We start from the raw sequence: 27,535 nt of genomic DNA, 5'->3' as shown, positions 1-27,535 counted from the left end.
GTAAATGTATAAAACACATTTATAATAAATCTACTTTCAACAAAACAAAGAGATGGTTTGTAGCAATTTGGATCAATAGTTTGGGTCATGTTTCGGCATTATCATTTAACTGTAACTTTCAGACCATTACATTTGATAGCTTAAGGAACCAGAAGAATGTAACAATATGGACCATTGGTAGTGTTTATGCATATTTACTTTATATAATAGACTTTGAATGAATCATTAATGATAGACATATAGAACATAAAGAGTGTCCAGTTACTAAGGCACCCTGCAAAATAAAGAATATTAAAGCCAGGTCGTAGCACAGGGACCTGGCACGAAATTTTTTAACCAATAGTATACATATATATATATTATAGTATATGTATACTGTTAGTTTAACAAATCGTGCCAGGTCCCTGTGGATCGTAGCATTATTGCTGGGATGGTACATGTAGCTATTATAATTGGTCGCTTTGCCTGCCATGTTGTTGGGATTTCACATGGTTATAAATAGTCTGTTCACTTTGATTGGCTGGCCAAAACGATTTACGTTTGTTGATTGGTTACTTGTTGTTGAAGATTTCTTGTGTGTAAGGGGCACTAGTGGGGAAATTATAGCAAACAAATTATCTTTAGATAAACCCAGAGAAGTCTGAATGTTTTTTTTTATAATAAGATCGGTGATTTGCCTTATAACCCGGAAACGAATTATAATACAATGTACGTTGCGGTACGTTAAACCCCGAGCTTTGTTTACATTGTCGGGAGCGCGTGGAGCATCAAAATATCCAAAGAGCAAAGTCGATCCTTAATTTCACTGCATATATATAAGATATCTTGATTGAAATATAAGATATCTTATTGAGTATATGGGATATCTCATATAATATAAAAGATATCTTATATAATATATAACATATCTTAAGATATCTTATATCATTTTATAAGATATCTTATATAATTCGATTAAATACGGGATAGACCTTGCTCCTTCAATAAATGTTAAATTGGCTTGCCATATAACTAGTACTGTTAGCTGGATGATCATGACATACATATAAAAACTGTCCGTACATGGGAGATGTTTGAACCAAACAAAGTTGGGCTTTACTTAGGGGATATTTGTGGAACTGTATGCGCTACTAAAGTAAAGTAAAGCTTTTACCGAGATGTTATGCTTGTTTCTATGCGTATATTATGTATTTCACCAACTTATCCAAGTACATGTACACCAGTGCAGTGTATTTTAGACGATAAACATGTATACATTAGGAAAAGGCTGTTTGTTAGTTTGTTTGTTTGATTAATTAACGTCCTATTAACAGCTATGGTCTTGTAAAGACGGTTTCCCATGTATGCTGTGTGTTGCGTGTATGTTTTGCGAGGTGCGTGTTTTTGGAGACTGCGGTATATCCATGTAGTGTCTTCTTGTATAGTGGAACTGTTGCCCTTTTTATAGTGCTATATCACTGGAGCATGTCGCCGAAGACACCAGGCAACACATCCCACTCGGTCACATTATACTGACAACGAGCGAACCAGTCGTCCCACTCCCTGTATGCTGAACGCTAAGCAGGAGCAGAAACTATCACTTTTCCCTACAACATCTGAACAACTTTATTGAAATAATCAACACGTTAATTTTCATATTACGCCGGTCATATTTTGTTTCCCGACGTCGTCATAATTACAACGTGTTATTACTATACTGCGCCAAACGAAAAAAACCTTGTAACCTCATCTTTGGCCATCAATTTTATTATGTTCTATTTGTTTTTAAAGAAACTTTCATTTTTTTGGTTCGGACAGATTAGCCTAGTGGCCGTTTCATGAATATCATGAAGTTGCTTATCTTTTACATTGAATGTGAAATCATTTAAATTATCATTCTTCAAAAATGAATTGTCATAAGAACTATGGCAGCTAACAGTGAACAGAACAATGCGCCAAGCTTTCCTATAACTGCTTCCTAATGAATAATGCTGTATGGTAGCCTTCATAGCTTTATGGGAAGCTAATACTTGTGTGGTATTTATAATCCCGTTTGTGCTGACAGGTGCGTGTAAGAGAGTAAAATGCTTGACCGGAACTCGTTGTCTTGAGGACCAGAACGGACTCCCTCACTGTGTCCGGTGTCGGTCAATATGTCCAGTGATAACCAATCCTAACTTCGTGTGTGGAGATGACCAAGTGTCCTATCCCAGCATCTGCCACGTGCGGGCCGCCATTTGTCTTCGACAGTCACCAATACGTATTGCGTACGGTGGTAAATGTCGAGGTAAGTATGATCCTGGACACTCCAGCCCCAACCGTCTAATTCCATAGTCGAAAACATCGAAATGACCGCGGTCGGCTACCACGTTTCCGAATGACTCCATGGTAACTTACTTTTGAAAAGAAAGCGTTTAAAGAAATCGCTCCACATTTTGAAAATGCAATTTGTTCCAATAAGAAGTTGTATGATATTAGTGAGTGGTTTATTGAAGAAGATCCGCATGTATTTCGTGTAAATTATTGATTCAAAACAAAGCCTTAGGACAAGCAATCCACACGCCGATAGGCGTCAAGATTTTATGGCAAAAGTTAACGGTCATTTGATTTCAATTTATGTCCTGCCTGAGGTAGAAGATAGAAATCAGAACTAATAATTATATTGAAAAAACTAAAGTTGAGAAATCAAGGTTAAGTGAACAAAACTTATTTTGATCCTATGTCACTTTACTCGCTCCTCTCTGGACCAGAAGTTAGCCGATAATTGTGAACACTACTCTTATGAATCATTTTTGATGGTCTCCTGTTCTGTATTTTACAGAAAACGCGACGTGTTCGGATACTATGTGTCCAGATAACTACCAGTGCTTGGTAAATAGAAAGACGTTACAGCCCATGTGTGTAAACTGTCGGATGAAGTGTTCTCCAATGTCTACCGTCCCCGTGTGTGGAACGGACGGAGTTAGTTATGATAACTACTGCCAGCTGTTTAGTACGTCCTGTCAGACCGGAGTTTTCATCACCACAAAACACAGTGGCCGCTGTTATAATCGTAAGTAACTTTTACAACGTTTGATATACAAATTCTCAGAAAGTCATCTTGGACTCGACATTGTCGCATGTGCCGTATCGAAATCGAAAGTAACCAATCAAAAGTCGGTACCAAAAGTGATAAGTAACAAACTGATGTCATTAATAGCAAGTTATCAGTCGTTAGGTACAAACCAGAATAGTTTGTAGTGTATAACAAACCATAACAGCTCCAGCACACGGTGATGCTTACTCCTTAATAACGAGTCGTTAGTAACAAATCAGTCGTTATCTACCAAATCAGGAATCACATAACCGCAGTTACAGATTTATGGTCACTGATTAGTGCAATCCTGACTTTAAGTTGAGATTGTGCAGTCAATCGACTTTAATCTCAACTTCATAGTCGAGGTGCGAGATCACGAGATTAGCAGCTTGCTTAACTTGAGGTCGAGATTGTGAGGCGGAACTAACCGATCACCATACTAACATGGCCAACAGTTTCTGTTTAAAAATATCTACCTAGTATGTTCCATTTTTCAGGTAAAAGAAGTTCCAATCGAACGTGTAAGAAATGTAGACGAAAGAAGAAAAGAAAACATAGACGCCGACAACAGCGACGATATAAAACCAGTGTAGGCTATTATAAAGTAAATGTTTACAGTACGTATAACAATGTACAAAATCTCCATCTCTCAACCCAAAGTTTCTAGTCCAAAAGTCCTTGTTTGTCAGTTGCAATTTTGATTCTGATTGACATAGCGACGTCAGAAATTGAAACATGTGATAATTGGATTTTCGATTTTAAAATAAACTTAATAAACTAACGAAGCTTCAAAAAAATGATAACTCCTAAGTCAAATGGTTTGAAGATACTCCTGTTACTCCTTTGTTGTCATTTGTATATATTCTTTAAACAATATCATTAGGCAAGTTCTCAAATAAAGATCATTACGTTTATTTCAGAACCACAAAAGTCCGGACAATCAGAAAGGATCCTGAAACTACAAATAATTTCCGATTCAGAGAAATTATCACGTGACATCAGTTGACCTCACGCCTGAGTGCATGGCAGAAGAAAGGTCATCAAGTGCATTCCTAACGTATAACTGGATAATCCAGGGATTCTATCTGTGATGTTACATGTGGACGGGCATGTCTGTCATTGACGCTCATTTACGTCATAGATGTGGATTACCAACCCAACCTGGGTGGACGATTCCAGAGAAGGAAGTGACGTCATGGAGAAACCCTGACTAGAAACGAGATTGAGGCTTTAAGAAAGCTATGACTGCAGATGTTACTGTGCATGTACATGTATATTGATAATTTATTTTTCTTCGTCTCCATATGATATTATTGGCACAAAATCCTCATCGTATTCTATTTAAATATCATTACAATATCTTAGGTATTTGTTACGTGAATTATACAGTATGTACCATCGGCATTATCGTCGTTTAGTCATTTCATTTATAAATGTTAGTCATCAGAGTCGTCACGTGACTGGATTGATTAATAGTATGCCAGTGACTAGTCCAGCTGTTCCATCTTACATGATCATATGACTTGACCAACTCCAATTCGAGCACTTTGTGCTTTTCATGTGACATGTTGAGTCCCGTCTTGCCATGTGAACAATGGAATAATTTTGTGTCCGATAGTCGACTTTTTTGGAACACACATCCGAACCACGTGACTTGGTCAGATGATTTCAGTGGCCCTAGACTGGTAGAGATCACTCTGTATCTAAACTGGGGGTTATAAACTAGGTCACAGACGAGGCTTGTTGTATCAGTTGTGATGTGCGTGTTGTCTGTCATTGTAATAAAATGAAGACATTAGACAAGGTTGTAACGTGTTTGCATTTCTGTATCCAACCAGATAGCGTGTTTTACGGCTTCGACACGTTTGTAAGATCAGATAATGTAAAGAAAGCCAGTTTGTCACTTAGGGACGTGATAAAAATGTCTACTCCACGCGCACGAGAGATCTATTGCCGAAAAGCCAGGGGACAAACAGAGGCTGATAAGGGAAACATCTCCTGTAGCAGCCAGTCTGGCTAAGACAGTTCGCCTGTTTCTACATGCTAACCAAACTACATTTCTACCTCGACGATAAGTTTACTATGAACGTACATATATATCGCTGGTTACGTCCGATTGTCTTAGAGCTAGCCTCATAATTATCACCCGTTTGAAAACCAAGTCAAACAACATTTGTATGCAAAATAACCTAGTTTGATAAAGTTAAGTTATAGCAACTTAGATATGTTACAGCGAATAATTACGCCTTGTGATTTGATGTGTAATTGATTTCGATGAAGCGTGCCATTGTACAATGTATACAGTCGGTAGAGTGTGACGTATTGGTGAAGCATGTCATTGTACAATGTGTACAGTCGGTAGAGTGTGACGTTTGGTGAAGCGTGTCATTGTACAATGTGTACAGTCGGTAGAGCATGACATTTTAATGAAGCGTGTCATTGTACAATGTGTACAGTCGGTAGGGTGTGACGTATTGGTGAAGCGCGTCATTGTACAATGTGTACAGTCGGTAGGGTGTGACGTATTGGTGAAGCGTGTCATTGTACAATGTGTACAGTCGGTAGAGTGTGACGTTTGGTGAAGCGTGTCATTGTACAATGTGCACAATCGGTAGGGTGTGACGTTTTGGTGAAGCGTGTCATTGTACAATGTGTACAGTCGGTAGAGTGTGACGTTTTGGTGAAGCGTGTCATTGTACAATGTGTACAGTCGGTAGAGTGTGACGTTTTGGTGAAGCGTGTCATTGTACAATGTGTACAGTCGGTAGAGTGTGACATTTTGGTGAAGCGTGTCATTGTACAATGTGACAGTCGGTAGAGCATGACATTTTAATGAAGCGTGTTATTGTACAATGTGTACAATCGGTAGGGTGTGACGTTTTGGTGAAGCGTGTAATTGTACAATGTGAACAGTCGGTAGGGTGTGACATTTTAGTGAAGCGTGTTATTGTACAATGTGTACAGTCGGTAGGGTGTGACGTTTTGGTGAAGCGTGTAATTGTACAATGTGTACAGTCGGTAGGGTGTGACGTTTGGTGAAGCGTTTTATTGTACAATGTGTACAGTCGGTAGGGTGTGACGTATTGGTGAAGCGTGTCATTGTACAATGTGTACAGTCGGTAGGGTGTGACGTATTGGTGAAGCGTGTCATTGTACAATGTATACAGTCGGTAGAGTGTGACATTTGGTGAAGCGTGTCATTGTACAATGTGTACAGTTGGTAGGGTGTGACGTATTGGTGAAGCGTGTCATTGTACAATGTGTACAGTCGGTAGGGTGTGACGTATTGGTGAAGCGTGTCATTGTACAATGTATACAGTCGGTAGAGTATGACATTTGGTGAAGCGTGTCATTGTATAATGTGTACAATCGGTAGGGTGTGACGTTTTGGTGAAGCGTGTAATTGTACAATGTGTACAGTCGGTAGAGTGTGACATTTTGGTGAAGCGTGTCATTGTACAATGTGACAGTCGGTAGGGTGTGACGTATTGGTGAAGCGTGTCATTGTACAAGGTATACAGTCGGTAGAGTGTGACATTTGGTGAAGCGTGTCATTGTACAATGTGTACAGTTGGTAGGGTGTGACGTATTGGTGAAGCGTGTCATTGTACAATGTGTACAGTCGGTAGAGTGTGACGTATTGGTGAAGCGTGTCATTGTACAATGTATACAGTCGGTAGAGTGTGACATTTGGTGAAGCGTGTCATTGTATAATGTGTACAATCGGTAGGGTGTGACGTTTTGGTGAAGCGTGTCATTGTACAATGTGACAGTCGGTAGAGCATGACATTTTAATGAAGCGTGTCATTGTACAATGTGTACAGTCGGTAGGGTGTGACATTTTAGTGAAGCGTGTCATTGTACAATGTGAACAGTCGGTAGGGTGTGACGTTTTGGTGAAGCGTGTAATTGTACAATGTGTACAGTCGGTAGGGTGTGACGTTTGGTGAAGCGTGTCATTGTACAATTGTACTTTAGTGAAGCGTGTATATGTGTACAGTCGGTAGGGTGTGACATTTTGTGAAGCGTGTCATTGTACAATGTGTACAGTCGGTAGGGTGTGACGTTTTGGTGAAGCGTGTCATTGTACAATGTGTACAGGCGGTAGAGTGTGACATTTTGGTGAAGCGTGTCATTGTGCAATGTGACAGTCGGTAGGGTGTGACATTTTAATGAAGCGTGTTATTGTACAATGTGTACAGTCGGTAGGGTGTGACATTTTGGTGAAGCGTGTAATTGTACAATGTGCACAGTCGGTAGAGTGTGACGTTTTGGTGAAGCGTGTAATTGTACAATGTGTACAGTCGGTAGGGTGTGACGTTTTGGTGAAGCGTGTAATTGTACAATGTGTACAGTCGGTAGAGTGTGACATTTTGGTGAAGCGTGCCATTGTACAATGTGTACAGTCGGTAGAGTGTGACATTTTAGTGAAGCGTGCCATTGTACAATGTGTACAGTCGGTAGAGTGTGACATTTTAGTGAAGCGTGTAATTGTACAATGTGTACAGTCGGTAGGGTGTGACGTTTTGGTGAAGCGTGTCATTGTACAATGTGTACAGTCGGTAGAGTGTGACATTTTGGTGAAGCGTGTCATTGTACAATGTGTACAGTCGGTAGGGTGTGACGTTTTGGTGAAGCGTGTAATTGTACAATGTGTACAGTCGGTAGAGTGTGACATTTTGGTGAAGCGTGCCATTGTACAATGTGTACAGTCGGTAGAGTGTGACATTTTAGTGAAGCGTGTAATTGTACAATGTGTACAGTCGGTAGGGTGTGACGTTTTGGTGAAGCGTGTCATTGTACAATGTGTACAGTCGGTAGAGTGTGACATTTTGGTGAAGCGTGTCATTGTACAATGTGTACAGTCGGTAGGGTGTGACGTTTTGATGAAGCGTGTCATTGTACAATGTGTACAGTCGGTAGGGTGTGACGTATTGGTGAAGCGTTTTATTGTACAATGTGTACAGTCGGTAGGGTGTGACGTATTGGTGAAGCGTGTCATTGTACAATGTGTAAATGCCGGTACATGTAGGGAGTGACATGTCGGTGAAGTGTGTAATTGTACAATGTGTACAGTCGGTACATGGAGTATGTGACATTTTGGTGAAGCGTGTCACAGTACAATGTGTAAAGCCGGTACATGTAGGGGGTGACATTTTGGTGAAGAGAGTCATTGTACAATATGTACGTCGTGGTCAGTAAATTGTGAGGTTTTGATGAAGCGTGTCATTGTACAATGTGTACAGTTGGTACATGTAGAGTGTGACATGTTGGTGAAGCATGTCATTGTGTACAGTTGGTAGGGTGTGTCATTTTGGTGAAGCGTGTAATTGTACAATGTGTACAGTCAGTACATGAAGGGTGTGACAATTTGGTGAAGCGTGTAATTGTACAATGTGTACAGTCGGTACATGTAGAGTGTGACATGTTGGTGAAGCGTGTCATTGTACAATGTGTACAGTCGGTAGGATGTGACGTTTGGTGAAGCGTGTCATTGTACAATGTGTACAGTTGGTAGGGTGTGTCATTTTGGTGAAGCGTGTAATTGTACAATGTGTACAGTCAGTACATGAAGAGTGTGACATTTTGGTGAAGCGTGTAATTGTACAATGTGTACAGTCATTAGGGTGTGACGTTTTGGTGAAGTGAGTCATTGTACAATATGTACGTCGTGGTCAGTAAATTGTGATGTTTTGATGAAGCGTGTTACTGTACAATGTGTACAGTCAGTAGATTGACATTTTTGGGTAAACCTGAAATGTGTATACGGTTAGTAGATCGAGAGATGTTGATGTGTATCGTTGAGAAGAAGTCGGTATGTTTTAAAGATTAAGGCAAGTAGATCGACGATCCAGTATATATTTAATCTTTGAGATCAGTATAGTGTAACATTGTAGTCGAGGCATAACGTGTATCTAATGCGATAGCTCAGTAGAATATGACATTACCATAGAGAGCATTAAGTATATTTTGCGCTCAACGTTTTCTTTTTGTAGTCAATCCATAAACTGCCATGGTTGATATTATGACTTAGTGTCAATCCAAGAACATAATTTATGTTTCATTAAAGATGCTCCACCGCCGACAGAGCATAAATGATATTCATCATTCGAACAATAATTTGTGTTTAATCGTGTATATATATGCCTAATTAACACAAAAAAATAATATAAAATAATTTATTTCGCCTTTTGTGCATGCGCAATCAGTACTTCATTTCATATAGAATATAGTGCCACGGAATTTTTTCGGGATGCAATTAATTATTTTTCATATTTTTAAATTGAAGTAAAATTAGAAGATCAAACTTTTCAATGGTGGTAATGGTGTAAAGTAAGTAACTTTTGCAACAGAAGAAAAATACTAAATCGTCTGCTCCTGTTTTTGAGAGTGAAAAAATACCATTTGTCAGCGGTGGAGCATCTTTAAAGCAATATCACTAAATACGTGGATGTTATTGCCATTCTCTCTAAGCCCACTGGCATTTTAAAACGCTGACGGAAGGTATATTTGACAGTGTCCCGGAGGTGTTTTACCCCAGACACTTCGATCATGTTGTCTGAACTCAAGCAGAGACAAGCCTAAAACAGCCAACAATGAGCTCATAAACCGCTACAATTAGTGCACTAGTATGTCGAAATCGAGCTTCGTTTAATATCCGATTCCTGAAATGTCATGAACCGTGTATGTTGGCTACAACAATACCCTGTATGGGAGTACAAATTTATGGCGATACCCTTCGTGACGATAGTGTGACCGTTTTAGTTCAGTAGATCAATATATAGAGAAATATATATATAATTTATTAGACATTAAGAAAAGCAATCAGTGGCACAATTTTGTCTATCGCAGTCTTCTGAAAACATGGTGAATGTAGCGTCACTTGATTGTGGGAGAAACGTGACACAGGGGCCAACTCAATGGAAATGGATATTGTCATACATTTTTTGTATTTGGAGGATGGACTGATGAGTATATATGACAGTCATGTGAGTTTTTTCAGAAAATATGAGATTTGAAAAATCAGTCTCATTCATTTTCATTGAGTTGGCCCGCTGTGAAGTGCCAGTATATTTGAGGTAGACAATTAGACAAATATTTTTTTCGAATTGATAAAGTAACTGGTTTCGTATTCAAGTGCGCATGTCAACTGAGATATAAAATGTTTCATAATAAGGGGACTATACAAGGCTTTGTTTCATTAACCTTATTTTATAGAAATTCCTTAACTTTATAAATTGTAAAAGCGTTGATGAAGTAAGGGAAAGTTACTCAACTAAAGATTGTTTTCTGGACTGCATACTAATGAAGAATTTTAAGTTAAGGAAATTCTTTTGTTCTTTTGTAACTGAACCTGGGGCCAAACAAAAAACAACAAAAAACTCATGTTGTGACACGATAACCTTCCCTTGTCTTAAAAAAACTTGTAAAAGGAGGAATAAGGGGTAAAGTGTTTATACTTGGATGGGATGGTTTTAGTCTACAACTTGATTAACTCTACATGTTCTTATGAGGTCCGGTTTATTGTTTGTGGACAGCTCCTAGTCTTCGTGATCGTCCCCCTAAATAAATGATGATACCGACGACCATTTCGTTTAAAGCTGACATCAGTGATCGTTGCGGGAATGATATTTTCACAATTTGTAGGATATTGCTATGATCGCGACTTAGATCTGCGAAATGTTGAGCAATGGTTGTGTTATATAAAACCTAAAGCCTGATCGCAAAAAAATTAAAACCGTCAAAATTTAATATTTCCGATTTTATCCGTATAGATAACCGGCTACCTTCTGATTCCTTCTTGAATGAAGAAATTAATTACTTGCCTGCGTATTCCAAAAAATAGACATTGCTTGAGGCTTTATTATAGATTGAATCCGTTGTTTGAATGCCTACAAGTCAGCATGTTAGATCTTAAATAGTATGTTAATTTACAACGAACGTCTCCATCCTTTGATGTGGGGGCAGTTTTTGTTTGGATTATTTTTTGTTTCAATTAGGATCGCAGACATTATGTAAATAACTCCAGACATCTTGACTGAATTTTCTTCCAATCAATTCTCGATACGAACCGGATTTCAAAGACTTAATTCAACAAACCCCTATCTCCTGTGATCACTGGTAAGGAAATAAAGTGCGGAAAGGTTTTGTATGTTATATAAGGCCAAGATATTGGTTTTATATCCATTGTAAGTGACCGATTTATAAAGTTCCCGTGAGAATTTACATAGTGTCTACTCCGATACCATAGTCCGCACGACACCTAGGTAAACACATAATGTCAAACTTATATATTGTCTCATTTCATCCGGGTAAAGACTTGATATCAAAGTTATATTGTCTCGTTTTAAATTTTATATTACAGGTACAATCTATATATAGTGACATCAAATCCGCACGTGTTTGTGAAAGCTGATGAAAGACATTTTCCATCATTTCCATCGCAATGCTATTTCGTTCTACGCAACCATACGAAAGTGTTTGTGTTTTAAGATGCCGAGCAAATTTTATGCCAATTCCGACAACTTTACATATTAGATAGTTATCTACCCTTGCGGGTAGGTATTGATTGAAAAGTCAGGAGTTTGCGAGCCTAACGTCATACTTTTCGTAGAAAGCGATACGAGTTTTGCTTACAAATACAATGAATACGTACCCGCAAGGGAGGTAACTGTCAAATGAAAATGGCTGTCGTGACGCTTTGCCAAATCGGTTCTAATTTTGGATCATATTTAGATGCACTCTGCACTCCAATAGGATGATTGTGTCTGAAGTATTATTTTAGAACGAACTCATTGATTATGGTATCTAAAGCCAACAAATAAGATCTTAATGTATATTATAACGTATTTACGATGTACGTAGTTAATCGCCTTGAACGTTGGTGTGTACTTTTGATCCTAACATTGCCAGAAACGTTTGTATCAAGTCGATCGAATGGCGCATTTTACTTGTTTCGGGGCGTTTTGAAGGGAACGAATTTACGGCCAAGATAAGCAAGATAAAAATTTTGATACTTGTATATATTTCACACAACAGGGAGACAACACAAGTGTTTGAGACTATCTGATGATTTATGTAAATTTAATGAGGATGGATCGGTGACAGACGGGGTCGAGACTAAAAGGCAACTCAAACTAGGATCTGATACAGTGGTATAGGTGTTGGTGCTTTGTAGATAGAAAATTGAAGCTAACTTTCTTTTTTAACCTCGTAGACAAAGTCGACTACAGATAGACTGTGTCAGCTTGGATATGAATTATAGAAAGAATAGTGCGTGTCATCTGTAAGGCAATGTGGCATATAGAGTGACATACTTTCGAACGAGTTCGCTACTTCTGGGATACGCGAGGGTTCCGATAGCAATTGTTGTCCGTCGTGGGTTAAGGTCAGTGGTAGAATGCCCCTCAGCCTTTGTCAAGTACTGGTCCATAGGTTTGATAAATGAAACTAGAAAGCCGTGTATCATGGTTTTAAGGACATCCTCGATAATCCAGTTGTAACTATCACTGTTGTTATATCCATTTAGGCAGTGAGAGTAGCCCATTCAATATCAGACAATGATGAACATCAATATTCTACCACCCAGACGAACACCAATATTCTACCATCCAGACGAACACCAATATTCTACCATCCAGACGAACACCAATATTCTACCACCTAGGCGATTGCAAATATTCTACAATCCCGATGAACACCAATATTCTACAATCCAGACGAACATCAATATTCTACCACCAAGACGAATATCAATATTCTACCACCCAGACGAACACCAATATTCTACCATCCAGACGAACACCAATATTCTACCATCCAGACGAACACCAATATTCTACCATCCAGACGAACACCAATATTCTACCATCCAGACGAACACCAATATTCTACCATCCAGACGAACACCAATATTCTATCACCTAGGCGATTGCAAATATTCTACAATCCCGATGAACACAAATATTCTACAATCCAGACGAACACCAATATTCTACCACCAAGACGAATATCAATATTCTACCACCCAGACGAACACCAATATTCTACCATCCAGACGAACACCAATATTCTACCATCCAGACGAACACCAATATTCTACCATCCAGACGAACACCAATATTCTACCATCCAGACGAACACCAATATTCTACCATCCAGACGAACACCAATATTCTATCACCTAGGCGATTGCAAATATTCTACAATCCAGACGAACACCAATATTCTACCACCCAGACGAACACCAATATTCTACCACCCAGACGAACACCAATATTCTACCACCCAGACGAACACCAATATTCTACCACCCAGACGAACACCAATATTCTACCACCCAGATGATTGCAAATATTCTACAATCCAGACGAACATCAATATTCTACCACCAAGACGAACACCAATATTCTACCACCCAGACGAACACCAATATTCTACCATCCAGACGAACACAAATATTCTACAATCCTGATGAACACCAATATTCTATCACCCAGACGAACATAAATATTCTACCATCCAGACGAACACTAATATTCTTCCATCCAGACGAACACCGATATTTTACCACCCAGACGAACACCAATATTCTACCACCCAGATGAACACCAATACTCTACCACCAAGACGAACACCAATATTCTACCATCCAGACGAACACCAATATTCTACCACCCAGACGAACACCAATATTCTACCACCCAGACGAACACCAATATTCTACCACCCAGATGAACACCAATATTCTATCAATGAGACGAACAACAAATATTCTTTTTCACAAACCATAGCCAATATACCAAATCCCGTACGAAAGCCAAATTCAGAAAATATTCCATCTTCTGGATCTTTCAAATCCAATATGATTTATTTATTATTAATAACCAACCGAAAGCCAATATTTTATCATGGAACTGCTGTTAACTAGTACCAGACAATAGTATGTTGATTCTGTGACATATGTTACCGGATCTGTCAGGATCTGAAAACAGTGTATACTACTCTCGGGTTAACTTCTTCAGGTTTGTCTGACATAATATTTACGTTACGTAATAACAATGGCACTGTGAACTGGCTGTGTAAATATTTAACATTGTGGTCCACGACAACAGGTCGCTGGTGTTTGTCATCATGTCAAACAGGTACTTGACACCGCAGACAGACAGACATTTTTCAGCCAAACAAAACAACTACATATGTATTTCCTGTTTCCTCCCGTTTCTGCTCTTGTTTCGATCACATGGTGTCGATTATTTGCACGAATTTCCAATCGTCTGGTTATCTCTTGCAATAGGTAAAAGCTTGATTTTACCTCTCAATAATTATTTATTTCGGTATTATACTATACATATATATATAGTGATCATAAATCAATTCGTGAACGCGATATTTTTATAGAATATCATTTGCCATTATATAAAAAGATCGTTTAAAATGCATTTGATTTTTTCTATGACGGATGGTGCGTGGACACCGGAACCCATCGTACAAACCAGGCTACGTTATTTACGCTCGTGGAAACGTTTTCTACGCTTTGGTGAAACACTCTGGTATTCTTGTATATTTTGATTCTTGGTCGTGAGTTTAACGCCGATCAAATATTTATCACGTTCGCTCCACCAGACGACATTTTTCTATGTAAGAAGCGATTCCACGAGCGTAAATAGCGTAGCCCGATGTGTACGATTAGCACCAGTGATTTATAACTGTTTGTTTTGCCTCCCCATACTGTAGAAATCAGGGTATTGGGTTTCCATAAGAATATATTTATGTAATGACATTGCCCGGTCTTTTACTTTTCACAATAAGAGGTGACAACTGAAGCCAAACTTCTCCTTCGATAAATAAGACAATTCCGTAATTGGAAACTGGAAGAAACTCCCACTTGAAAAAATTATAATGGCATAAAAACTATTACTATCTGTCGTGAAAGAAAAGAAGGAAGTGATTTTTTGTAATGTTTTCATTGGTATACAGTGTATGTAAATATTTGTGACGTTGTGTAGTATTTAAGTGACCAAATACACAGACAGTGACGAATAGCTGATAAAAACATGTGATGTCCTCACACTACTAACACAGGAAGTAGTATTGTGTTGTCGGGACACAACTAATTATCGACTCGCACATGGATCCGGTTCGAGTTTCAAAGCAGGCCGAAGTATCGGCGTGTAAACAGAGCATGGCTGGGTAGATCTGATAGCGCCCCGGACACTATGGAAGCTTGATTAATGTATTCCGTCCATGCAATATGCGCATTTGGATACAATAGGAAAGGGGTGTCCAATAACATCAAACAGGAGTCTAACGTTCCCAATGATCCGGGAAACAATAGGCACACACCGCACATGGATGACGGGTACAAAAAGGGTCTGACCCCAGATCTACTCGGCGTGATGTATGGGCTGACGTATACATATATCTTAACACTAATTGGGTGTGCCGCCAATTGTCTCAGGTTCAAATTCTGGTCTGTGCATACACAATGATCTAAGCTGGACGTCGTAAACTAAGGAATTCCACAAGGACAAACTGCATAAATGATTTCTCCCGGGGATTCTGTTTCGCTATTTTCTTTTCAAGTTTGCGGAATTCTATTTTCGCAGATTAATACATTTCAATCGAATGTGGAAGATATGATTCCCGAAATTAAACTTTCGAGTATTTTTTGTCATGGAATTTGGGCACACAAGTATGATATGCAATGATGTTTAAAAAAAGAAAACATCAGGAAATTTATATAACAGATGTTCTTACAACTGGCTATTGTCTTATTCAAAGGGACATTTATTGCAATATAGTTTAATAACTCTGCATAAGCTTTAATGTTGTACGGGTTTATAGGTCCGTGTGGAACATCTCATCAGTAATATTAACTCATAACCTACAATATCGACATTGTGTGCTAATAGTTATATATGATATCATAACTCGGTTTAAACATATGATCTTAGTTAATGATAAGGATTTCTCGTAGAATTAACTAAAATATACATTTCTGAGATACCCAGGGGTTATAAATCCCTCGAGAATTTGCAGAAAATTTACTGTCTTACCAGAGAAATTTAATATGAATCACCACGACCCGAGGTAAAGAGCTAACGACTTATTTTACATAAGAAAACATCTATAAAACTGAAAGGTCGACAAAACTTAATTACGGCCTGCCAAGTTAACATTTATTACCCAAAAACTTGGCCATAAATTTCACCAGTTCCCAGCCGTCCAGGAGAAAACACCTGAGCGTACACTAAGATATGATATCAAAACTAATCCCGTTATATTATTATTACCCACTTAATTCCACATGAAACATAAACTCGTCTACATAGTGTTGAGATCATAATCCCCGTAATTCCCAGTAACATGTGTGCATATTTGAGTGGATGATTTAGATTTGGCCTGGATTACAAGAGAACCTGTTTACTAACTCCCCTCTCCCAACAAACAGATTCTTCGTTATCTGAATAAAGGAACGCGCATTAAAATGAATTTAAAACGATGATTTTGCATATTTTCCAATTACTTATTCAAGGCTGCTAAAGGTCTTGATTTACAGACTAAATACCGACCTATTTTATCGATAGTTTCAATCTTCTTTGAGTTGGTTTTATAATACTTCACGTTCATAAAGGTCAAGGTTAAGTTAAGGTCATTAAGGACAACGTCTCGTGCATGCTGTTGGTTGCATTGTTTTCGTTTCTTTCTTTCTGGTTTTATTACTGCAATGCGTTCGCGCTGTGTCGCAATGTTAAAGTGATATATCTCTGAAACATATTTACACGGATACCAAACAGCACGGCGGTGACCGCCTTATGTGCCTACGGCCCAATAGTCCGAAAGCCCGTTAGTCCGAAGGCCCGATAGTCCGACAACAGATAATGTGACTTGAATTTATATGCGAACAGTACCCGAAATGAAAAAACAACATTATTATATTGTTCGATACAAAAGACCCTCTTTGTGACTCTTTATATTTGACACTGAAAATGATAATAAAGAACGAAATGCAGAGCAATCTTGATGTTAAAATATATACATATTTTATAGGTACACTACATTCCTGCTAACATTTCCCCTAACAAATATCACTATGCGAACAATATCCATCATTTAAGGGGAGAATAGGTCAAAGAAAAAGGAGAAGGAAATCGAAAGGTAAAATCGTTAAGTACATAGGTTCGGGAAGCTAGCACTTTTATTGTCCCCCTTGACACAACTATTTCCCTCGGCTTCGCCTCGGGAAATAGTTTATGTCTCGGGGGACAATAAAAGTGCTAGTTCCCTCATACCCATTCAATAACTGTATAATATTTACTGATTTTCGGACTAACGTACTTTCGGACTAACGGGCCTTCGGACTATCAAACCTTCGGACTATTGGGCCTAAGGACTATTGGACCTTGGACTAACCCTTCGGACTAACGGGCCTTCGGACTAACGGGCTGTAGGAATATAATGGTGTCAGCACACCCCACCCAGTCACACTTTACATACAAATCTGTTGTCACAATACTATAGAAAATGCAGAAACTCGTACCATTATCTGCAAACTACGATGTGCCGTTTCTTCCTAACTATTCTTTGACAACGCCTCGATTTTTTTGCACATATTTGCGAAATACATGGGTTTATAGTTCATATTAAGTATCTAATCCTTAGCACAGTTTACATTTGTCCGTTTCCATTGCCCCGTCTCCATGTTCAGACGGAGTTGTTCGGAAAAAACGACAAAAAAAACCATAAAGCCAAATTTAATCGCCTTTCACGATTTCAGCGATGCGACAAAATAAAAAACCTTTAGTTGAATTTTAAAATCGAGGATACATTTATGTGAAATATTGTTACCATATCGCCACTTTCTTCAATGACCACTCTCATCCGTAACAAATTCAACCACTTCCAACATCAATAACACATTTACAAACTCATCTTTATAGATTCTCCCTTAAACCTCCATATTCAGTTTTTGGGCGAGTTCCTGTATGTACTATACTGTAAAGTACTTATAAATCTTATCTATAACCGAAAATGCCTGTGTCGCCATCGTGTCGTGTACAGTTGGGGAGTACCATGGGTATGGACGGTACCACGTGGTTCGGGGTGTGGGATAGTCGAGTCGGCGTCGCCATATCGAATCACGTGATTATCAGATCGCGCGAGGTTACACAACATACGAGATTTCTAAGATTATGAGGATGCAAAAGACAAATTATTTTTCACGATCTTATCAAAATAAACACTGGTATCACAAGGTGTATTACAGTGATCCATCCGGAAGTGGGTTGGTACACATATATCTGGGGCGAGTCATCTCTAACATATACCTCCTAAATTCTTTAACATCGAAAAAAAATCCACGCTCAGTGCGGCACTGGAGGCGTGCATGTAACCAATCAGCACCGTTTCATATTTCATGTTAATTATTTGGTGGTAATTATCGGAAACAATTTAAAAAACTGGCTTTTGTTATAAGGTCAAGGCAAAAATTCTTCAAACTTCAAACTTTATTAGTCTCCTTACAAAATACATTGTGTAGAGAAACATATTTACAACAGTCAAGAACTTTAATATAGAAGGAGGACAAATTATATTACTTTTTTAAACATAACTTTGATAAATTTCTTTTTATTTGTATATTCTTTGAGTTCAGAAGCTGTGAAATTTTTTTAATATTTGGTCTGGTGTAATAATACTCATTAACATATAATTTCCTTTCTAAGGTCAACGGACACTTTGATAAATAATGGAATTCATCACCAATATCATTGGTATCACAATAAGTACAAATTCTATCTTGATAATTCATATTAATCCATCTACCAGACTCCACAACGAATTTATGATTACTTGTTCTAAATTTACACATTAAAATTCTTTCGTTATTATTAAATATATCAAAATATTTTTCAAAATTACATTCGTTTTTGTATATTCTATAGCAAATTGACTTTGACGAACAAAAAATGTCATTATTCCATTTTTGTAAAAATTGGTCACATAATATTTGATTAACCTGAGCTTTAACCCATTTTGGATTCAAATAGTGTTGGAACTGAGAGTGCCATATATACATCAGACCACATTCGTTTAAAATCTTTTGTACAAAAATTAAGTATGGAACTACTCTGTTTTCATTTACAAAAACATGATATAACATACTATACACTACAACATATAATTTATTTTCTTTAGATAGATTCATATTTGACCAATAATTAATCATCTTTATTTTAATGTCAATTATAAGTGGTCTAGTACACAGTTCGCCATATACCATGTAACTTGGTGTACTGTTTTCAAACCCAATCGCAGTTTACAAAATTTTAAATAAAAGCGTTTGTACATTTAAAAACCCAAGATTCTGACTCTTTGCATCATTAACTAAAGATGTCTTTGAAAATACTGTTCCTAAATAGTTGAATTTATTAACACATTCCATTACGTTATTATCAAATCTGAAAACATGTCTATTAACAAATCTTCCTTTTGAAAACACCATACATTTGTTTTTATCACTATTTACTCTTAATTTCAAGAGAATACTGTATTCACTAAATATATTTAGCTGATTTTGAAGATCAGTAAGACTATCAGAAAATAAAATTGTGTCATCTGCATACAATAGAGTAAAAAGCTTTATATACATACGAAGATCCATTTCAAATTTATTGCTTAGACATTCAATGTCTTTAATATTGTGTTTTGATAAAAAAATCATCTGTCATTAAAATAGGAACTAAATAAAAAGGGGGATAAATTTCCCCCTTGTCTCAATCCAATATCGTATGGGGAAAATCCTGATTGACGACCATTGAAGTTAATTTTAGATTTAATTCCTTGATACCTATTATATATGACCGTGCACATTTTACCATTCACATTATTAATTAAGTAAATTAATAATTTTAATAAATTAAATCATAAGTGTTACATATATAGGCCGAGTCTATAATAACGTATATACGCTTATTTCGGTTATTTCTCGGTTACCGATACTCGCTGGTCACTTCGGCCCGCTGGACCGAGTCAACAATAAACCAGATCTACATATAGTCTATATCTTAGATTCCTAAAGACCTTATAACATGAACATCTGAGAACAATCGCCCTTTTTTCACGATTGTTCCACTTAAAGAAGAAGATCCTATTACAGTATCGTTCAAGTGTCTGTACGTGCTTAAAGGCGAGATAATCAACTTTGGAATGTTAAGCAAAGATCTATTTTGCGTAAATTTTCGCTTATTTCATCCTAGATTGAGTTGAGATTTTTTGAGACGGAAGCTAAATTGTCATAAAGAAGGCGTTAAATTCAAAATATGATTTATATATATAAAAAAATCACTCTGAATCAGGGAACATCCAAAAAGTTATTTTTTTCTAAAGACTTATTTCAATTATTTGAATTAACCCTTTATTCAGACACTTGCGTGAATTTTTTGTATGTGCATGTTTCAGGTATCAATCCAATTTGCACGTTTTATGACATATTTGATAGAGAATGACAATGTTTGTCAAACTGATCGCGATAAACTTCAATAAGATTGACCATTCCACCCCCGTCCGGAACCGAGAGTGGCAATGACCGGGCACCCGACATGACTTTCTGTCAGAACGTCCCTAATACGGCACTTATCGCGCGCTAATCAACCCATTACTACGTAGTGATCAGGTAACTCGACACGATTACGAAATTCCCCTCTGGCCTTTTCCGTCTACATAATTGATATGTCACAGCTTCAAAAGAATTAATGTCAAATAGCTGGGATAATCAACGAGAAAGGGATAATCAAGAGGTGAATATAAAAATATAATAAAACGTCAAATGATCGGATATTATCGCATCATTATATCAATGTTGCTCTTTCTTTAAATAATTCATAAACTGTCTGTACCTTTCTTTATACAAGCAACATAATCATCGAATTGATAACTTGTCATTTTGCAGGTAAAAAAAAACTTGGATGTAAGGTTAACCCATGTTTTAGTTGTCCGTAAAATGGCTCGTAGTTGTTTGTAAAACTATGGTGGAATATAATAGCCACCTGGTATTGACGCTTTGGGGTATTCAGCAACAAGATGTCAGGAAGCCACAGCAACAGTATTCCAATACGCCAAAGGAAAAAACATCACACCTAAGCAGAACAAGAGGCCCAAAGGGCCTTAACGGTCATCTGAATACCTTGGCAATAGTAAAATTAATTACATGTATATATGGTGTCACTTTGTAAGGACCTTGTCAGGATCATTTTCAATTTCTTTCAACAAATTTTATTTCAAACAAGAGGCCCAAGGGCCTTAACATATAGAAAATTAATTAGATATAGTGTCGTGGTAGCCATCTTCGATTTAGGATCAACCAGAGATGTAACAATACTTTGTCGGGACCATGTCAGGATCATTTCATGCAAGTTTCAGCAAAATTGCACTGGTAAAACTTGCGAAGAAGTTCAAAATGTGTTTTCAAGATGGCGGCTGTGGCGGCCATTTTGGATTTCGGATCGACCCGAAAAATAACAACACTTTGTCGGGACCATGTCAGGATCATTTCATGCAAGTTTCAGCCAAAGCGCACCAGTAGAACTTGAGAAGAAGTTCAAAATGTGTTTTCAAGATGGCGGCTGTGGCGACCATCTTGGATTTCGGATCGACCCGAAAAATAACAACACTTTGTCGGGACCATGTCAGGATCATTTCATGCAAGTTTCAGCCAAATCGCACCGGTAGAACTTGAGAAGAAGTTCAAAATGTGTTTTCAAGATGGCGGCTGTGACGACCATCTTGGATTTTGGATCGACCCGAAAAATAACAACACTTTGTCTGGACCATGTCAGGATCATTTCATGCAAGTTTCAGACAAATTGCATCGGTAAAACTTGAGAAGAAGTTCAAAATGTGTTTTCAAGATGGCGGCTGTGGCGACCATCTTGGATTTCGGATCGACCCGAAAAATAACAAGACTTTGTCTGGACCATGTCAGGATCATTTCATGCAAGTTTCAGACAAATTGCACGGTAAAACTTGAGAAGAAGTTCAAAATGTGTTTTCAAGATGGCGGCTGTGGCGGCCATCTTGGATTTCGGATCGACCCGAAAAAACACAACACTTTGTCGGGACCATGTCAGGATCATTTCATGCAAGTTTCAGCCAAATCGCACGTCGGACGGCGGACGCCGCACGGCGTACGGCGGACGACGACGGACGAAACATGACGACTATAGGTCATCCTTCGGGTCAGATGACCTAAAAAAACTAAAAAGCAACAAAAGCTTCAACACACAAAAGTGACAAAACTATAACAAACCAAAGCATGATGTGTAATCGAAGTGACAATACGCCAACACATCAAAGTGACAATACGCCAACACATCAAAGTGACAATACGCCAACACATCAATGTGACAATACGCCAACACATCAAAGTGACAATACGCCAACACATCAAAGTGACAATACGCCAACACATCAAAGTGACAATACGCCAACACATCAATGTGACAATACGCCAACACATCAAAGTGACAATACGCCAACACATCAAAGTGACAATACGCCAACACATCAAAGTGACAATACGCCAACACATCAAAGTGACAATACGCCAACACATCAAAGTGACAATACGCCAACACATCAAAGTGACAATACGCCAACACATCAAAGTAGCAAAACGCCAACACATCAAAGTAGCAAAACGCCAACACATCAAAGTGACAATACGCCAACACATCAAAGTGACAATACGCCAACACATCAAAGTGACAATACGCCAACACATCAAAGTGACAATACGCCAACACATCAAAGTGACAATACGCCAACACATCAAAGTGACAATACGCCAACACATCAAAGTGACAATACGCCAACACATCAAAGTGACAATACGCCAACACATCAAAGTGACAATACGCCAACACATCAAAGTGACAATACGCCAACACATCAAAGTGACAATACGCCAACACATCAAAGTGACAATACGCCAACACATCAAAGTAGCAATACGCCAACACATCAAAGTGACAATACGCCAACACATCAAAGTGACAATACGCCAACACATCAAAGAGTGACAATACGCCAACACATCAAAGTGACAATACGCCAACACATCAAAGTGACAATACGCCAACACATCAAAGTGACAATACGCCAACACATCAAAGTGACAATACGCCAACACATCAAAGTGACAATACGCCAACACATCAAAGTGACAATACGCCAACACATCAAAGTGACAATACGCCAACACATCAAAGTGACAATACGCCAACACATCAAAGTGACAATACGCCAACACATCAAAGTGACAATACGCCAACACATCAAAGTGACAATACGCCAACACATCAAAGTGACAATACGCCAACACATCAAAGTGACAATACGCCAACACATCAAAGTGACAATACGCCAACACATCAATGTGACAATACGCCAACACATCAAAGTGACAATACGCCAACACATCAAAGAGACAATACGCCAACACATCAAAGTGACAATACGCCGACACATCAAAGTGACAATACGCCAACACATCAAAGTGACAATACGCCAACACATCAAAGTGACAATACGCCAACACATCAAAGTGACAATACGCCAACACATCAAAGTGACAATACGCCAACACATCAAAGTGACAATACGCCAACACATCAAAGTAGCAAAACGCCAACACATCAAAGTGACAATACGCCAACACATCAAAGTGACAATACGCCAACACATCAAAGTGACAATACGCCAACACATCAAAGTGACAATACGCCAACACATCAAAGTGACAATACGCCAACACATCAATGTGACAATACGCCAACACATCAAAGTGACAATACGCCAACACATCAAAGTGACAATACGCCAACACATCAAAGTGACAATACGCAACACATCAAAGTGACAATACGCCACGCCAACACATCAAAGTGACAATACGCCAACACATCAAAGTGACAATACGCCAACACATCAAAGTGACAATACGCCAACACATCAAAGTGACAATACGCCAACACATCAAAGTGACAATACGCCAACACATCAAAGTGACAATACGCCAACACATCAAAGTGACAATACGCCAACACATCAAAGTGACAATACGCCAACACATCAAAGTGACAATACGCCAACACATCAAAGTGACAATACGCCAACACATCAATGTGACAAACGCCAACACATCAAAGTAGCACAATACGCCAACACATCAAAGTGACAATACGCCAACACATCAATGTGACAATACGCCAACACATCAAAGTGACAATACGCCAACACATCACAAAGTGACAATACGCCAACACATCAAAGTGACAATACGCCAACACATCAAAGTGACAAACCCCACGCCAACACATCAAAACACATCAATGTGACAATACGCCAACACATCAAAGTGACAATACGCCAACACATCAATGTGACAATACGCCAACACATCAAAGTGACAATACGCCAACACATCAAAGTGACAATACGCCAACACATCAAAGTAGCAAAACGCCAACACATCAAAGTAGCAAAAAAACGCCAACACATCAAAGTGACAATACGCCAACACATCAAAGTGACAATACGCCAACACATCAAAGTGACAATACGCCAACACATCAATGTGACAATACGCCAACACATCAAAGTGACAATACGCCAACACATCAAAGTGACAATACGCCAACACATCAAAGTGACAATACGCCAACACATCAATGTGACAATACGCCAACACATCAATGTGACAATACGCCAACACATCAATGTGACAATACGCAACAATTCAATGTGACAATACGCCAACACATCAAAGTGACAAATACGCCAACACATCAAAGTGACAATACGCCAACACATCAATGTGACAATACGCCAACACATCAAAGTGACAATACGCCAACACATCAAAGTGACAATACGCCAACACATCAAAGTGACAATACGCCAACACATCAAAGTGACAATACGCCAACACATCAAAGTGACAATACGCCAACACATCAAAGTGACAATACGCCAACACATCAAAGTGACAATACGCCAACACATCAAAGTGACAATACGCCAACACATCAAAGTGACAATACGCCAACACATCAAAGTGACAATACGCCAACACATCAAAGTGACAATACGCCAACACATCAAAGTGACAATACGCCAACACATCAAAGTGACAATACGCCAACAATCAAGTGACAATACGCCAACACATCAAAGTAGACAATACGCCAACAATACAATACGCCAACACATCAAAGTGACAATACGCCAACACATCAATGTGACAATACGCCAACACATCAAAGTGACAATACGCCAACACATCAAAGTGACAATACGCCAACAACATCAAAGTGACAATACGCCAACACATCAAAGTGACAATACGCCAACACATCAATGTGACAATACGCCAACACATCAAAGTGACAATACGCCAACACATCAAAGTGACAATACGCCAACACATCAAAGTGACAATACGCCAACACATCAAAGTGACAATACGCCAACACATCAAAGTGACAATACGCCAACACATCAATGTGACAATACGCCAACACATCAAAGTGACAATACGCCAACACATCAAAGTGACAATACGCCAACACATCAAAGTGACAATACGCCAACACATCAAAGTGACAATACGCCAACACATCAATGTGACAATACGCCAACACATCAAAGTGACAATACGCCAACACATCAATGTGACAATACGCCAACACATCAAAGTGACAATACGCCAACACATCATCAATGTGACAATACGCCAACACATCAAAGTGACAATACGCCAACACATCAAAGTGACAATACGCCAACACATCAATGTGACAATACGCCAACACATCAAAGTGACAATACGCCAACACATCAATGTGACAATACGCCAACACATCAAAGTGACAATACGCCAACACATCAATGTGACAATACGCCAACACATCAAAGTGACAATACGCCAACACATCAAAGTGACAATACGCCAACACATCAAAGTGACAATACGCCAACACATCAAAGTGACAATACGCCAACACATCAAAGAGACAATACGCCAACACATCAAAGTGACAATACGCCAACACATCAATGTGACAATACGCCAACACATCAAAGTGACAATACGCCAACACATCAAAGTGACAATACGCCAACACATCAATGTAACAATACGCCAACACATCAATGTGACAATACGCCAACACATCAAAGTGACAATACGCCAACACATCAAAGTGACAATACGCCAACATCAAAGTGACAATACGCCAACACATCAAAGTGACAAACGCCAACACATCAAAGTGACAATACGCCAACACATCAAAGACAATACGCCAAACATCAAGTGACAAACGCCAACACATCAAAGTGACAATACGCCAACACATCAAAGTGACAATACCCAACATACAATGACAAACCCAACACATCAAAGTGACAATACGCCAACACATCAAAGTGACAATACGCCAACAATGCATCAACTCAAGTGACAATAGCCAACACATCAAGTGACAATACGCCAACACATCAAAGTGACAATACGCCAACACATCAAAGTGACAATACGCCAACACATCAAAGTGACAATACGCCAACATCAAACATCAAGTGACAATACGCCAACACATCAAAGTGACAATACGCCAACACATCAAAGTGACAATACGCCAACCACATCAAGTGACAATACGCCAACACATCAAAGTGACAATACGCCAACACATCAAAGTGACAATACGCCAACACATCAAAGTGACAATACCCAACACATCAAAGTGACAATACGCCAACACATCAAAGTGACAATACGCCAACACATCAAAGTGACAATACGCCAACACATCAAAGTGACAATACGCCAACACATCAAAGTGACAATACGCCAACACATCAAAGTGACAATACGCCAACACATCAAAGTGACAATACGCCAACACATCAAAGTAGCAAAACGCCAACACATCAAAGTGACAATACGCCAACACATCAAAGTGACAATACGCCAACACATCAAAGTGACAATACGCCAACACATCAAAGTGACAATACGCCAACACATCAGTGACAATACGCAACACATCAATGTGACAATACGCCAACACATCAAAGGGACAATACGCTTACATACCAAGTACCAGAAACATCAAGTTATCAAAACAGCAGAAATCCAACACGCCAAAGCAACACGACTACTCTTATATGACAACTTCCGGAAACATAGCACAATCTGTTAAATTCTTTTTTAAACAGTATATTGCAATTATTTGCACTCTGTCGAGTGTCGGAGTTATACAGGCCCTTTCGGCCTTTACACAACCAAGGTTACTTGGTGTACATATGACGGTCATTTCAAGGCAGATTCGGAATAAACAAGTATGCATGGTTTAGTTGTTTTCCGCCACATTTAGCAGGAATCGCCATTCACCGACTTTCCGGACGTGGTTCACC

The 27,535-nt window shown here is 38.6% G+C and overlaps 1 protein-coding gene across 2 annotated transcripts in view; it reads left to right on the top strand.

The window, feature by feature from the left end:
* Window positions 1-4,861, top strand: part of LOC138333403 (follistatin-A-like) — a 36,261-nt gene extending 31,400 nt beyond the window's left edge. The window contains exons 4-7 of one of the 2 annotated variants that reach the window (XM_069281758.1): window positions 2,045-2,266; window positions 2,801-3,031; window positions 3,553-3,659; window positions 3,976-4,861. In XM_069281758.1, the coding sequence (XP_069137859.1) occupies window positions 2,045-2,266; window positions 2,801-3,031; window positions 3,553-3,659; window positions 3,976-4,011 (596 nt within the window). In that variant the 3' untranslated portion in view covers window positions 4,012-4,861. Of the gene's footprint in view, window positions 1-2,044; window positions 2,267-2,800; window positions 3,032-3,552; window positions 3,673-3,975 lie in introns of both variants that reach the window. The other variant, XM_069281757.1, reaches the window with a different exon arrangement.
* Window positions 4,862-27,535: the final 22,674 nt, after the last annotated feature.

This window comes from Argopecten irradians, chromosome 10 (genome assembly GCF_041381155.1).
Source record: "Argopecten irradians isolate NY chromosome 10, Ai_NY, whole genome shotgun sequence".
Taxonomy (NCBI): Eukaryota; Metazoa; Mollusca; class Bivalvia; order Pectinida; family Pectinidae; genus Argopecten; species Argopecten irradians.
The sequence above is the reverse complement of the archived record's forward strand: the minus strand, read 5'-3'. Positions and strand labels throughout refer to the sequence as shown.